The sequence below is a fragment of the Rhamphochromis sp. 'chilingali' genome (genome assembly GCF_963969265.1).
Source record: "Rhamphochromis sp. 'chilingali' genome assembly, chromosome: 2".
NCBI lineage: Eukaryota > Metazoa > Chordata > Actinopteri > Cichliformes > Cichlidae > Rhamphochromis > Rhamphochromis sp. 'chilingali'.
Window position 1 is genome coordinate 2,221,848 of NC_137930.1, and position 15,815 is coordinate 2,237,662.

At 43.5% G+C, this 15,815-nt stretch overlaps 1 protein-coding gene across 4 annotated transcripts in view; it reads left to right on the top strand.

Annotated features, from left to right (window-relative positions):
- tdrd12 (tudor domain containing 12) overlaps positions 1-15,715 on the top strand; it is a 34,940-nt gene extending 19,225 nt beyond the window's left edge. For all 4 annotated transcript variants that reach the window (XM_080876410.1, XM_080876411.1, XM_080876412.1 and 1 more), the window contains exons 22-37: positions 3,708-3,836; positions 4,508-4,625; positions 4,742-4,881; positions 5,401-5,618; positions 5,884-5,965; positions 6,137-6,318; positions 6,429-6,636; positions 7,329-7,421; positions 7,597-7,763; positions 7,860-8,102; positions 8,654-8,718; positions 9,172-9,244; positions 9,347-9,460; positions 12,061-12,214; positions 12,352-12,415; positions 13,186-15,715. In XM_080876410.1, the coding sequence (XP_080732536.1) occupies positions 3,708-3,836; positions 4,508-4,625; positions 4,742-4,881; positions 5,401-5,618; positions 5,884-5,965; positions 6,137-6,318; positions 6,429-6,636; positions 7,329-7,421; positions 7,597-7,763; positions 7,860-8,102; positions 8,654-8,718; positions 9,172-9,244; positions 9,347-9,460; positions 12,061-12,214; positions 12,352-12,415; positions 13,186-13,268 (2,133 nt within the window). In that variant the 3' untranslated portion in view covers positions 13,269-15,715. The remainder of the gene's footprint in view (positions 1-3,707; positions 3,837-4,507; positions 4,626-4,741; positions 4,882-5,400; positions 5,619-5,883; positions 5,966-6,136; positions 6,319-6,428; positions 6,637-7,328; positions 7,422-7,596; positions 7,764-7,859; positions 8,103-8,653; positions 8,719-9,171; positions 9,245-9,346; positions 9,461-12,060; positions 12,215-12,351; positions 12,416-13,185) is intronic.
- Positions 15,716-15,815: the final 100 nt, after the last annotated feature.

Genomic DNA, 15,815 nt, shown 5'->3' on the forward strand with positions numbered 1-15,815 from the left:
ACCTGTTTAAAATCCTGGTCACCCCTCGTGAGGCTATCACACAGTCTGCCCCAGGGCAGCTGTGGCTACAACTGTAGCTGCCTCCACCAGTGTGTGAATGGGTGGATGACTGGGTGTGTAAAGCGCTTTGGGGTCCCTAGGGGGGGCTAGTAAAAGCGCTATAGAAATACAGGCCAATTACCATTTTTAGCAGCGTCACAAGCCGATTTAGCGCAACCTCTGATACTGTAGATGCGCAAACACAGAAATGTCAGTGAAAAAGACGAAGCGACGCCACAGTGCAGCGTGTGATCTGGACACAAGCGATGGAGCCACAACTTGTAGAACTTTGGCAAGCTCGTCCGAGCCTTTTCGATGTGGCCTGACAAAATTATCACGACCACAATAACCGTGAAAAGAGTTGGATCGTGTGTGGGTGTGTGTTGTATTGTTGATTTTGTGTTGTATATTAGCCATATAATGTAAGTTTTGGTAACACTTCATGTTACCAAGCTAAAATCTGGACACAGTGTGAGCACTCGGGTCACATCGAGCCGTATAGTGCGAGAACATGCATCGTGACCTACAAACTTCTAACCCCTGCGAGTAGAGCAGGGCGATATGGCCAAAAATATTTATCACGATATATATTTGAAAATTTGCGATAATGATATACAGGGAGTGCAGAATTATTAGGCAAGTTGTATTTCTGAGGAATAATTTTATTATTGAACAACAACCATGTTCTCAATGAACCCAAAAAACTCATTAATATCAAAGCTGAATGTTTTTGGAAGTAGTTTTTAGTTTGTTTTTAGTTTTAGCTATTTTAGGGGGATATCTGTGTGTGCAGGTGACTATTACTGTGCATAATTATTAGGCAACTTATCAAAAACAAATATATACCCATTTCAATGATTTCTTTTTACCAGTGAAACCAATATAACATCTCCACATTCACAAATATACATTTCTGACATTCAAAAACAAAACAAAAACAAATCAGCGACCAATATAGCCACCTTTCTTTGCAAGGACACTCAAAAGCCTGCCATCCATGGATCCTGTCAGTGTTTTGATCTGTTCACCATCAACATTGCGTGCAGCAGCAACCACAGCCTCCCAGACACTGTTCAGAGAGGTGTACTGTTTTCCCTCCTTTAAATCTCACATTTGATGATGGACCACAGGTTCTCAATGGGGTTCAGATCAGGTGAACAAGGAGGCCATGTCATTAGTTTTTCTTCTTTTATACCCTTTCTTGCCAGCCACGCTGTGGAGTACTTGGACGCGTGTGATGGAGCATTGTCCTGCATGAAAATCATGTTTTTCTTGAAGGATGCAGACTTCTTCCTGTACCACTGCTTGAAGAAGGTGTCTTCCAGAAACTGGCAGTAGGACTGGGAGTTGAGCTTGACTCCATCCTCAACCCGAAAAGGCCCCACAAGCTCATCTTTGATGATACCAGCCCAAACCAGTACTCCACCTCCACCTTGCTGGCGTCTGAGTCGGACTGGAGCTCTCTGCCCTTTACCAATCCAGCCACGGGCCCATCCATCTGGCCCATCAAGACTCACTCTCATTTCATCAGTCCATAAAACCTTAGAAAAACCAGTCTTGAGATATTTCTTGGCCCAGTCTTGACGTTTCAGCTTGTGTGTCTTGTTCAGTGGTGGTCGTCTTTCAGCCTTTCTTACCTTGGCCATGTCTCTGAGTATTGCACACCTTGTGCTTTTGGGCACTCCAGTGATGTTGCAGCTCTGAAATATGGCCAAACTGGTGGCAAGTGGCATCTTGGCAGCTGCACGCTTGACTTTTCTCAGTTCATGGGCAGTTATTTTGCGCCTTGGGTTTTCCACACGCTTCTTGCGACCCTGTTGACTATTTTGAATGAAACGCTTGATTGTTCGATGATCACGCTTCAGAAGCTTTGCAATTTTGAGACTGCTGCATCCCTCTGCAAGATATCTCACTATTTTTGACTTTTCTGAGCCTGTCAAGTCCTTCTTTCGACCCATTTTGCCAAAGGAAAGGACGTTGCCTAATAATTATGCACACCTGATATAGGGTGTTGATGTCATTAGACCACACCCCTTCTCATTACAGAGATGCACATCACCTAATATGCTTAATTGGTAGTAGGCTTTCGAGCCTATACAGCTTGGAGTAAGACAACATGCATGAAGAGGATGATGTGGACAAAATACTCATTTGCCTAATAATTCTGCACTCCCTGTAACTGATGTGAGACAAAATACAACTGCACAACTTTACTAGCGCAAAAAAATTTTTTCACTTAAACAAGCAGCTGTTTTTATGTGCATTAAAGTTATATAAACATTTAACAGTGAAAATGCAAAATCCTTGCTGAAAGTTTAACCAAAAAACATTTCCAGTAGAAATGGGCTGACATATCCTGAGCATAACCATGTATAATATCCACTGAAGTTAAAAAGAGGTGCTTTGCAGCATTAAACTGCAGTGTGCCAAATAAAAAAGTCAAATACGGATTTTTCAGACCATAAGGTGCACGGGAATATAAGACACATTAAGCAAAACAAAGCAGTCAGATAAATCTAACTTTATTCAACTCATTCTTCTTGCTTCCTCCACTTCTGTACCATTGATTCATTAATGCTGTATTCTATCACAGCTGCTCTATTCCCATGTTGTTGCAGTATATTAATGACTAACCTTGTGTTGTGGATGGATTATCTCAGTTGTTCTCCTGACTGAAGTTTGATCCGTTCACAGCATCCTGCCATGCGATTGCATTTGTCCCTGACTATCAGGAACCCTCACGGTAACTTTTATCGAGTGGAAAAAAGTTAGCTTGTTTATATTATGCTAACATAGCTGTGTCGCTAGCGGTCACGTAGCACATCATTATATACCAGCTAGCCCAACTTCAGTAACCCTACAAACGTCACTGCTGTTTAGTTTTCAGTCTTCATTCATGTTGGAAGTGATAGCAGAGCTGTACGTTTGAATTTATTTCAGAAATCTCTCAGTCAGAACATGCTACATCATCTTTAGGTGGAAGCTAGCGAGCTAACTTCCTGCTAACTTCTAACTCCGTTAAATGTAATAAATTCTGTTTTCATGGATGCCTGGATGTTAAACTTCATAGTTACACCTGGTAGAGCAGAACGCTGATCATTTTATTAAAGATGAAAGAATTTAGACAGTTTTTAACTCTCAGTGATGCTGCAGTGTTCGTTTGACTTTGGGACCTGAAGTGGACAGAGTTTAGGACCCAGATTACTCGCAGATTTATGAGCACCTCAGTCCGACAGATACGGCAATAACGGCCGCTTGCATGTTCTACAAAAAAAAAGTGCTTTGTTGTGTATCTGACGGACAAACACCAAACCAGTTTCACATCACTGAAGTGGCACCATTTTTACAAACCAGTTCTGGTTCATCTGTTTCACTCAACGATCCGCCTTTCTCATTCTCCGTTACCGCCATGCTTTTTCTGCCATGTGTGTATGAAAACAAAGGCACGTTTTATGCGTTGCGCGTTTTACCCATATTATATCGCGAGATTTCATTTTCTTATCGTTGTCTAGCATTGTACCGGTATTACCGTGAACAGTATGATATGGCCCAGCTCTACCTACGATTCAGTCATACAGTTTGATCAGGAGCTGAATAACGCAACTGAAATAATCGCACAGTACATTAAGCGGAAGTCTCTACTGGCTTGTGTTTTGTTCCCCCTGCAGGTCATCCTCATGACTCTGGATATCAGTAAGATCTCAGTCCTGTTGGGAACGCTTGGCTTCAGCCCCGACGTCGGCCAGAAGACGCTGATCGTAGCAAACTCCTTTCAGGAGGTCGAAGATGTGTTCAAGGTGACACGCGGGCTGCTTTTTACATCCAAGTATATATTTTGTCATAAAGTCAGGACAGGAAGATATCGACTTCATCCTGTCTCTCAAACACAATGATCTCATATAAATGTATGCAGTGAAACACAGATATCCAGTGCCGTAAAATAACAAGTCAATCCTTACTGCTTCAATAATAATAATGGATTGAATTTATATAGCACTTTTCAAGGCACCCAAAGCGCTTTACAATGCCACTATTCATTCACTCTCACATTCACACACTGGTGGAGGCAGCTACGGTTGTAGCCACAGCTGCCCTGGGGCAGACTGACGAGGCCGCCATATCGCGCCATCGGCCCCTCTGGCCAACACCAGTAGGCGGTAGGATAAAGTGTCTTGCCCAAGGACACAACGACCAGGACAGAGACAGGGGATCGAACCGGCGACCGTCCGGTTACAGATGAGCTTCCCAACCCCCTGAACCACGGTCGCCCCGTAGTAATACAATAATATACTCTACAAACAAAACACTAGACACATAAACCTGCTTCACTCACACACACTGATGTTTTATAATCTTCACCTTTTAAAAACAGCTCCAGTTCTCTGTGGCACTCAACTGTGTGCAATTGATCAAACTAAAAGTAATAATTTTAATTTAAATCTGCCCTCCTGACCTTTTCTTCCGTCAGGCTGTGAGCACCAGGTCAGTTTTCTGCCTCAAGATCCACGAGGGGTTAACTCACGACATGGACTTTGTGCTCGAGCAGTGGAAGAAGGACATCGGCCCCGGCACTCACGTTATTCTCGGTAACTGAAAATAGTTCTCAATTTGTTTTGATGGTGACCGTTAACCTGATTACATGAACCTGAACGTGAGCCGTGCAGTTGTCATTTCTTTTTCTTGTTTGACCTTTGACCTCTAGTAACCACCGACGATTGTCTCAAGGGTCTGGATATCAGAGATGCGACCTGCATCGTCCATTACAGTTTCCCCTCCTCTCCTAAGCTCTTTGGCAGCCGACTCTTCTGCATGGCTGAAAACTTCAGGAACTTCTCAAAACGAGTAAGAACGAGTGGCGGATGCACTTTATTAGGAACACCTGTACACCTGCTTATTCAGGTAACACAGGGTCCTGCAGCTACAGAACAAGTGTATGCTCACACAAACATCCAAACAGAAAAACTGTGGTTGTCTATATTTCTTCTGCCGCTGTGCTCTGATCTGACCCAGAATTAAAAGTTTAGTGATCATCTCGTCTCTGCAAAACCTAAAGAACCTCAAGAGGAGCTTGACAATGAGCCCAGCCGTCAGCAAGGCCTCCAAAATACTCATATTCCAAAGTGATCAGACTGTAAATGAAACAAGCTGGTGCAGCAGAGTTCAGGAGATTAAGACCCTGAACACCACCCTACCATTCTCTGGGGCTGACAGTGGAGCTGTGTGGAAAATATGGCTTTCAGAGCAAAGGGAGGCCATATGTATTTTGGTGTTCTTAATAAAGTGCTCAGTATTAAGAAACGTAAGCAGATGTTAACCGTCAATGTTTGAGGTCCTGGATGACTTTTTAATTTTTCTCCTCAGGATCAAACGAGGAGCAGCTCAGCCGTCACCAGGTCGGTGCTGCTGATCTCAGAAAGGAACGCCCGCCACGTCATTGGGATTCTGCGCTACCTGGAAAGGGCAAATGCCCTGCTGCCCCCCGAGCTGCTGACCTTCGCACAGGGGGTACAAATGGCACGCGAGGACCAGAAAACAGACCGCCCCCTCTGCAGATACCTGAAGAGTTTTGGCGTGTGCAGGTCTCCAGATTATACACGACTCTGTGGTTTCAGTCTTGTTCACTGGTCCGGGCCTTATTCTTTAGTCTGCAGATAAGTTTGTCTGTCACATGGATGACTTACTGGCAGCCATCTTTCTCATGCTGGGTTCTTTTGCCAATCAGATTTTTACCTACCCTTTTTTTTTAATTAGCCATATTGTTGCTTGCGTTGTCTATAACATCATGAGTTTCAGACAGTAAAGAGAAAATGACTTGTATGTTATTCTGTGTGCTTTCCCCTGCAGAAACAATGGCATTTGTCCTGAACGCCACCGCTTCGTCTCACAGCTGGATCAGTCCAAACTGCCGGCATCTGGAGTCATAGAAGTGAGGATGATGCTTCTGTTCTCAGAGTGATGTTGTGAATCATGGTGCAGCTGTCAGGATATTACATTGGCTCAGTAGTGGAGTTCTTGGATGAAACCCTGATATTTGTTTAACGATCACTGATTGTACTTAAAACAACACAAACAGTGGATGTGACTCTGTGTATCCGAGGTTGTACCGCTCTACATAAAGACAGCGTCAGTCTTCTACGGCCGTATCGTCGAGGAGGAGGACGGGGGCTTTGAGAAAATGGCCTCTGAGATGGCTTCGTACTACGCAGAGAAGAAGCTTGGAGCCAAGAAGCTGCTGGAAGGAGGACTGTACGCTGTGCAGGAGGACGATGTCTTCCACAGGTCTGACAAATCAAATCTAAACACCACCGTTGGGTGGCGATGATTTCAGCCTCACACTCTGGGACTGCGAGTTCATCACTGTAAGTCGACTCCTGTCTGTTTTCTATCAGGGTGAAGCTCCTCTCTGTGCCCGACAGAGGCGGCCGGCTGTTTTTCAGCGTAGTTGCTTGCTTCATTGACATGGGAAAGGAGGAGGAGGTGAAATCCTATCAGATCCTCGAGCTGCCGGAGCAGTTTCACTCTCTGCCTGGACAGGCCGTAGAGATCGTTGTCTGCCGGGTCAAACCAATTGATTCTGAGATCAGCTGGCACCCCAAGGTTTCCCTTTCTCACTTTGAAGTCATGTACACTCACAGCTACAGCCGCATTGTTATCTAACACAATCATTCATTAAGTTAGGATTAAAAAGGATTACATCAGAGACAAAGTACGGGGCTGAGCAAGCTATCGAAAAGTGTCAACTATAATTAAGCTCCGATTTAAATTCCAATTAATTCCTCTGCTGCTTCCACCACTTCTCTCGCTCTCCTCTCTGATTTATTCTTAGAGCTGATTGGTTGCAGAGTAGGCAGTCATTCATCAGCACTGGCGTTATCTTTCTGCTGCTGTTGCATTTCTGTTTATTCATTATAAGTTGATCTGGGAGCTACTGGCAGCCGTGAATCTTGCTTTGGGCACAAGAGCTTCATATCCTGGATGAGCCCCCAAACGTTTTACAGTCTATGTGCATGATTTAAGATGCCACCATGCTGTTTAAGGTCAACCAGATGTTTAATAATGAAAATATTGTTTTTTACAAAGAACAAACAGAAATAAGGGAGATGGCAGCCTTGACCAAAACAAGCAGCTAAACTGCTAAATGTTCCTCTGAGATCTGGAGGCAATAATTCATGCATTCTCTGACTTTACTTCTGGTAGATAGACATTCTTCACCAGAGGTTCTCTTTCCATCTTAAGAACGGGACGAGGGAAAAAGAGTGTTTAATTTTCTATTTGTTTTGCGCCTGCAGGTTACCAGAGCCATCAGCCAGAAGATCCGCGGACTTCAGCATCGAGCTAGAGTAGTTCTCAGCCTGGGAAACACAGTTTTTGTTGATCCAATGGTGATGTTTTACATTTTAAATCATCTCTCCATACAGCCATCTGTACAAAGCTGTTAATATTTACGGTTTACAAAGCTTAAAAAGTCTCAGTTTTTAAGTGTGTCCTACCTGAGCTGGACTGGTTTTTAGCACCGCCAGTTGTGTCGGGATTCCCTTTTTGTTTTCTTCCTTGAAGGTTCGGGTCACCCAGATTCCAGGAATGAAAACTGTCATCAATGAATACAACGTCCAGGCGGAGATCCTGAAGACCCGGATGGGAATCAGGAACCCGGAGCACGTGGACCTGCTGAGGGCGCTGTGTGAGGAGAACAGCAGCAGCAAGGATGAAGGTCACATGTCCAGGTGAAGGGACAACCAACCAAAGTATTCACTCGAGGTCTGATCAGCCAATTTTCTTAAAAGAAGACTAAAGTAGCAGGTGTTTGTGGATTTTTTCAGGCTTGGAGATAATATTACATCTCTGAAGGATGTCAGGATTACAGCTGAGGAAGAAGTTCTGGCCAACAACCTCAAGGCTCCAGACCTTTCTCCACTAGAGCCAATGAGGTCAGGAAACCAGTCCCTGGTCCCAGCACCTACAGACCACCTGGTCCCAGTGTGTGATCAGAACTCCCAGTCAGAGAGTGAGGGTGGTTTTGGACAAAGAAGCACTGATAAGAAGCCAGCTGAGCAGATGGAGAGGTTTGTATTCTTATGATTCAAAGGACGAAAAAACAGACATTTTCCACCAAGCATCTGTCAGAAGGTTTCAGACGACACAGCACAGGAAATGTCGTTCTCGTATATACACAGCCAAAAAAGACATTTCTGTAGAGCTGCAGCGGTGTTTTTAACACTAAGTTGTGGAAACAGCGGTAGGTGCTGGACTGAATGTGAAACACTTGAAATAAAGACCTAATGAACGCAGGTAGTTTATTTGCAGTAGGATATGCTTGTTGTCTCGGTTAAAAAAAACATTTGGATAAGTAAGAAAAGAACATGCAATCCAAGCTCTGTGCAAAGAAAGCTGTCATCAGGCTCTGTTTTACACAAAGCGCCTGAGAGCAGCTTACACGTGTAGATGAAAACGCATTAAACTCTCACAAAACAACAGAAATAGTCTCAGAGCACAAACCTCACTGTAAATTCCATCCATGGACGAGGTCTTCCAGTTTTCTTTATTACTCAATGCTTTCCTTATTATCCTTCAGATGTTGTGTCTGACTTGATCTTTATCATTCTCCTACACGCAGCACCAGAGCTGGAGACGTTTTCCCATCAACCAGCTACACTGCTGCTCTGAACCTGCATGAAGAAGGTAAAAAGCTTATTCAGTCCAAACTTCAGTAACAACAAAGACATCAGAGCTTTTCCAGGTTTTAGATGGGCGTGGCTGTTACCTTTGCCCATAAGAGACGCGAAAATAATATATGAAATCCATCCTAAATTTTAAATACAGGTCTGTTAGTACAGTAACCTCACAGCAGCCCTATTATTGGTCAGATAATTGCATTACAAAACTCCAACAGCACAAACACGGTCCAGAGGTCCAGTTCAGGTGAAGCCGGGCAGCAAGCTAGCAGCTAGAGCCGCTCATGTTGCCATCCACCTGTCACTCAGAGGCCACGCCCCATAAAAAATTACGTAAATGCAAAAAGTTTTTTTCTTTTTAAATAATCTTTTGGCTACTCAGCGTGTAGTTAAGTGTGTGTGTGTGTGTGTGTGTGTGTGTGTGTGTGTGGGGGGGGGGGGGGGGGGCACGTGTATACAGGTGTGCAGGAAGGTGCTGGTCAAAGCAGTAGGCAGCAGGTCATCAGCACAGGCTCTGATGATGCATCACAAAGGTAAAAGCTGGAAGAACTCCCCACAGCAGCATCAGTACCTAAAGGTGTTGAGTGTCCAGAGCTTTGATTTTCGTCCTAACGTGCATCTCCTGGTTGTTTCAGTTTCCACCCTCTGATCCGCTGGTTCCAGACGCCCGACGCTGCGATTGTCACCGTGAAGCTGGCAAACCCGGAGAAGCAGCGCTGCGACTTCTGCTCGGACCGAGTCATTTATAGGTCTGTGAGATTCAGACCTTCAATGAGCGCTTGCCTATTTGGCATCACATCCAACATTCAGTGGAGGTTGTTATCTAGAGCACTTTACACAGGTGGGAGTGGGTACATGTTCACCATAATTTATTATTAATCCTTTATTTATCCAGGTAAAAAGTCTCATTTCCAAGAGAGACCTGGCATCATGGCAACAAAAGTATAACCAGCCTGCATGTGAATTACACTCGAGTTTAATCGTGAGCTGTGAAAACACTCAGTTCTGTTTGGTATCTGACGCAAAGTTAATCAGTTCTTTGGATTAATGAAGTTATTTTGTAATCTATTCTGAATAATTCTCAGCCATTTAATTAAAAATCCATAATCTAGAGCAGATGTGCAAAATGTTTAGGCAGATACATTGAAACGCTGGTACAAGGAAAAGTCCATCACAGAGTTTATGTCCCGTAATTCAGCAAATAGTTTCTGCTCCTGTTGTTTTGATTTAATTATTCCACCCTCCCAATAAAATCTTTTAATATCAGCGTTTAGTGTCACATTATTACAATTATAATTCTACAATTAGCTTCCATGGTGCTACTTTTAAAAGGCATTCAAAGCTTATTCGTGACACTAGCAGGTCAAATATTCGTCTGCACTGCCTTCACTGTGTCATTAGTCTAATCAGTCAAGTCCAGCTTGTCGTCTTCATGGCCACCAGACATCGCTCCAGCATGTCCTGGCTCTGCCCCGGGGGCTCCTTTCAGTTGAGCATTCCCAAAACACCTCACCTGGCAGGTGTACCGCTCCGATACTGAACCACCTCAGCTGGTTTGTTTGGATGCAGCTCTACTCTGAAGTCCTCCGGAGTGATTTCCATTCTCTGACCTTTCTGCAGCCTGTAGCCAAGATCTCATCTTTTCACTAACTTACCACAGCTCAAGAAGTCCTGTTGTGGCTCCTTGAGCTTGTGCCTTTTGGCACAACCAGGTGAGGTTCTTGATCTTTATGGACCGGTTGCCACTTCCCCAGTGTTTCTGCGTCTGTGATCGTTTAAAGTCTACTCGTTTAAAGTGTTTGTGGCCACAGGTGAGAGTAGGAATCTAAATTGTCCACTAAATGGACAGCGTCACCGTCCACATCACTGCAGACACTGCACCAGTGTGTCATTTCTGCTTGCCTGCACTCGTAAGACATAAACCTCTAAAAGTGCTGTAAACACTTCTGACTCAGTCTTCAGTTTGAAACCTTTCAGATTGTATTTTAGTCCATAAATGATGACACAGCCATACTTTCTGGCTTTCTGATTGGGTATTTTCACATGACCTTTTTTTTTTTTTTTAAAGAAAACCAGCACATGAACCATAACGAATATTTAAAATTAAAAGTAAAAAAAATAAATACAAGATCGGCAGCCTTTGCAAATCTTACTCTGATTTTAAAAGTCAAGGTGCCAGACTGCTTTGCTGTCATGTATAAAAGTCCTGCCCACTCTCATCCCATCAGAAGCAGCTGAGCAGATGGAGAGGTTTGTATTCTTATGATTCAAAGGACGAAAAAACAGACATTTTCCACCAAGCATCTGTCAGAAGGTTTCAGACGACACAGCACAGGAAATGTCGTTCTCGTATATACGCAGCCAAAAAAGACATTTCTGTAGAGCTGCAGCGGTGTTTTTAACACTAAGTTGTGGAAACAGCGGTAGGTGCTGGACTGAATGTGAAACACTTGAAATAAAGACCTAATGAACGCAGGTAGTTTATTTGCAGTAGGATATGCTTGTTGTCTCGGTTAAAAAAAACATTTGGATAAGTAAGAAAAGAACATGCAATCCAAGCTCTGTGCAAAGAAAGCTGTCATCAGGCTCTGTTTTACACAAAGCGCCTGAGAGCAGCTTACACGTGTAGATGAAAACGCATTAAACTCTCACAAAACAACAAAGTCCTGCCCACTCTCATCCCATCATCTTGAAGTTACTTAGCCGGTCATTAAAGTTGCTCCACCTGTCCTCTGGATCACAGGCTGACCGCCTCGGTCAGGTCTTGCCCCCCCTGTGTCATCATGTTTCCATCATCAGTAAATCCTTAGGACCCAGCCTGGCAGTTCTCAAACAGCTGCCGTCTCCTCCATTCTCAAAAAAACGGACATGGCCCTCATAAATACAACAAATGACCTCACTGCTGCAGACTGGGGACACATCAGCATCCTCCTCCTCTGGGACCTTTCAGGAGTTTTTCAGTCTCCTTAGTCCGTCTTTAACTGCTTGTGTAACTACTCTGGCCTCCCTGGTTGTGACTTCAGAGGTCCACAACATGGAATTCATCCACGACTCCACCCTCTCAGTCATCACACATTAAATCCTCTCTAAAACAGACTCCAGCCGCTGAAGCCTCGTTCAGTCCTGGACGCTGCACCTCCTCTTGCTCCCAGTCAAGTCCTGCGTCTTCTGTAAAATCCTTCGCGCCCCGTTTATCTCACCACCACCTCCCTATAAAATCAGACGTACTCTGTCCCTCACAGCAGAGGGCAGTCCTCTGGGGACAGTCCTACTGTATTTACTACAATAGATGACTACACAGAAGAACTGGTCCTTTGCTGATTGCTCTCTCTTTGCTGATTGTGTTCAGTGGCAGCGTGAACGGTCGGTTCTACAGAGCTGACCTGGGGCTTCGCTACGAAATCGCAGCTGACGTTTGCTGCTGGGAAATGAAATCCAATGAACCAGTTCTCAAACTGGTCAAGCAGCAGCCGGGAATCTGGGACAAACTCCTCAGAAACAAGGTACTGATTTAGTTTTCTTTGATTTACAGAAGAAATATAGGATTATCTTCACGTTAACTGTAAGGAAATATAGTAAAAGCAGTAATTGCCCCTTGTTATGAAAAGCAGCAATACTAATAGGATATTTCTTGTCCTAGAATATATTTGTGAGTTATGACATGGAGCACTTTGAGGGTGAGGAAGAGGACGGAGTGCCAAATGGTAAGATCCTGAAAGCCCAACGAAGTCTAAATGTGACTGTTATTGATGGAATCTGAGAACGTGGAACGCTGATGTTAGGGATTCTGGATAATGTGCACAAAAACGGAATGATTTGCAAATCACGTAAGCCCAATATTTAAAACCTTTCTAAATAGTTTGGATGAGGACATCAGAGGTCTGGAGAAACACAATGTTCAAAGCAGCGATGGTTGTAAAGTTGGTGGATTGGAAATGGAAAGCTTTGCCTTTCACCTCGGTGCTCCGCCCCCGCACTGCCATGACTCCCAGCTGTTTCGCCCTCACAGACGAGAAGTCGAACAGTTTATGGAAACATTGTCGGTGTCAAAATGCAAAAGATCATTGGTTTTCACAATAAAAATGGAAATATTGATATAATGCAGAGAAACGTGTGCACAGGCCAGGCTGCAGACCTTAAATGTTCAGGAACACGTTTCTCTGCATGGTTCAGACTGAGTGAAGCGAAGTCCATCGATCTTCTTCCACTGGTCCCATTCAGGGTGACGGGTGTCTTGCTGTGTGCGGCACTACTGTGATGCAACATGTAAAACGAACAGATATTTTCTATCATCCACAGAATTTCTGCGTTTGTGATGTTTGATGCGTTGTCTTTGTACTGGTGGGTTTTTTTTAAACTGATTTTTGAATCATTGAATTGTGTTTTTATTTATTTCCCTTCAGTGTTGCAGCTCTTCAGCTTTCTTAGAAACAGGATTTAATGTTTTTACCCTGTTTTATTTTTTGGTTGTCAGGTCAGTGGTTTGTGGAGAACACGGGTGAAGATGACTGGTACAGGAACTCGGAGAGCAGCAGTGAGAGCGACGACTTTATATAACATCCTCCAACCATCGTCATCCTCGGGGTCGTGGTGTCTGTTCTGTGACCTTTGACCTCAGTAATGTTTGAGGCTTCTGCCTTTTCAATGGGAGCAAATTAACTTCAGCACAGAGTAGGGGTTCCAGATTTACTTCCACGAGAGTCCAGCTGCAGCGTTTCTCGCCGTCATGTCAGTGACAGGAAAAAAAAATTCAGATTCTGTTTTCACTTTGATTTTTTTCCCCCGTTGTTCTGAAACAGTCGTAGTGTGTGTGTGTGTGTGTGTGTGTGTGTGTGGGTCACAGGGAATATTGTCAGGTAAATGTAATGACTTGAGCCAAAACTGCATTTAGATTTTTCTTTATTTCAAATTCTCGTCTGTAATTGGTCGCTTCGCCTCCATAGGAGCTTTTTATTGTGCAGCAGCAACAACAGCAAAGTCTTAAATATAAAGTTTACAATAAGAAGTGTACATGTATAAACTGACGGTGAGAATTTAAACTAGTCTAAGATTTAGAGATTTGAGAGGGAGTTGTTTTAAGTTTGAAATGAAAATGTTCCTTTTTAAGCTTAATTTTACAGATGATTAAAAATATTCAGTGTGAGCTGACGGTGCCGGCTGAGATTCGTGCCCCATGCTTGTTCCATTTCAGATTCAGGTCGTGAGATTCTTGTTCTCATTTGTCGTGTTAAAGGGAGTCTTTACTGCTGTTATTTAGTGTGGGTTGGTTTCATAGTGTTCAGCCTGGGCTTGTTCTTCTCCTTAAAACTCTCTCTTTGAGGAGAAGAACACAGACGAGCAGCTGGAAGATGAAACTGTTTAACTTTTGCCATCGCAGTCGATTTGAATCAAACACTGGATGTGACTGAAGGGCCAACTTAGAGCTTTAATTCAGGTTTTCACACCAGTTCTGTGTTACTGTTTATGAATTACACCCATTTTCCCCACAGTGGCCCACTCTGTAGATGATGATGATGATTCATCTGTAAACTGTTTGCATTTCCATTTGTGAAGGCGTGGCGTGATTGTTGACCTTCACAGTTATACCTCTGCCTCCTCGTCGTGTTCTCGGTTTGTTAGATCTCGTGAAGCATGGAAATACCTCTGTGATCATCCACTGTATTTGTCTCGCAGACACTTTGGTGCTGCTGACGTGCTCGGCGCTTTCCTTCTTTTTAAAGAAAGATCCAGATTGTTTATTTGGCCAGTCCTAAAGGTTTATTTTTCTTTCTTTCTTTTAGCCTCGCTCGCTTCCTTGATGGAATAGTTCTGTGTATTTCATCTGCTCATGTTGTCATGGAAGGAGCTGTCTCATGGTGGTTGACTGTGTGTGTAAATGGCTGTAATTCCTAATCAGTTAATGCAATACTTGAGTCACACTGAAAAGGAGGAGCTGGGACGGAGGCGGGTTGCAAAGTGGCCGTCAGTTAATTTTTTTCTGTTTCCTGTAAAAGTACTCAGTATTTACTGTAAATTCCAGCACTTAAGAATAGCTTTGTTAATTTTGGAAAGTTTCAAACTAAGACATTTGTACACCCAGAAGATCTGCACTCAGCTTTTTTTACTTTCAGCGAATAAAAACACGTGAGACTGAACTGAGGTGACATGAGAGGAAACTAGGAGGAGAGGTTTAGGAAGGATGGGTGTTCTCGTGTATGAGGCACCAAACAGTAGCTGAAGCACCTGGAAAGCGACTCCTCTCACTCGGCACCAATTCCCAGAATGAAATGATCAAAATAGACGAGGGGGAAGAGAAAATGCAGAGGAATGAATCGCCACCACCTTCTTTTGCCCACCACAGCGACTCATCGGCCTCCATCTCCTCCTATCCCAGCGTCGCCCTCTGCATGTCCTCCTTCACTACATCCATGAATCTTCTCTGAGGTCTTCCTCTTTTCCTGCTGCCTGGCAGCTTCATCATCATCATCCTTTGTCCAATAAGAGAGTCAATGAATGGATGATGATGCTGAACTTGCTCTCAAACTGTTCTCATTTCAAGTTTCAGCTACTACATTAAACTTCCTGGGTAAATCTGCCTCCTGCTGGTGAAAGGTGTTTGCAGCAGGTCATTTGTTTCCAGTTCTCTCTCTTGGTTTTACAAAGTGCTGCGTGAAACTTGTTCTTCAGTCTCCTGTACCTCCACCTGCACTAAAAACAGCAAAGTCAAAGAATCTCATGTAATCAAGCATAGGTGAAGTTTCTCAGGCTGGCGTTTGTTCCCAGTGACTCCCGTGCACGCATAAATAAAATTCATTTTGCAAAGTTTGAAGCTGTAACTCGGCTCACTGTTTCTTTAAATGTTGTGTAAAGATTTGATTCTCATCACTTTGAGTTAAAAAAATGATTTGTTCACATAAACTGCTTCTGTCACTGCTATTTAAAATGTATATACATCCTGCAAACTTGGTATAGCATCTTACATGCAGGTTAGTGCATGGAAATTACGGAAATAATTAAATATGGAGACAGCGCTGGGGAAGTAAATAAAATTGAGAACAAGCACAAAATGGATAAAATAAAGTAGTGACATAAAAAATAATGCTTGATGAAATGTGTGGTCTTGAG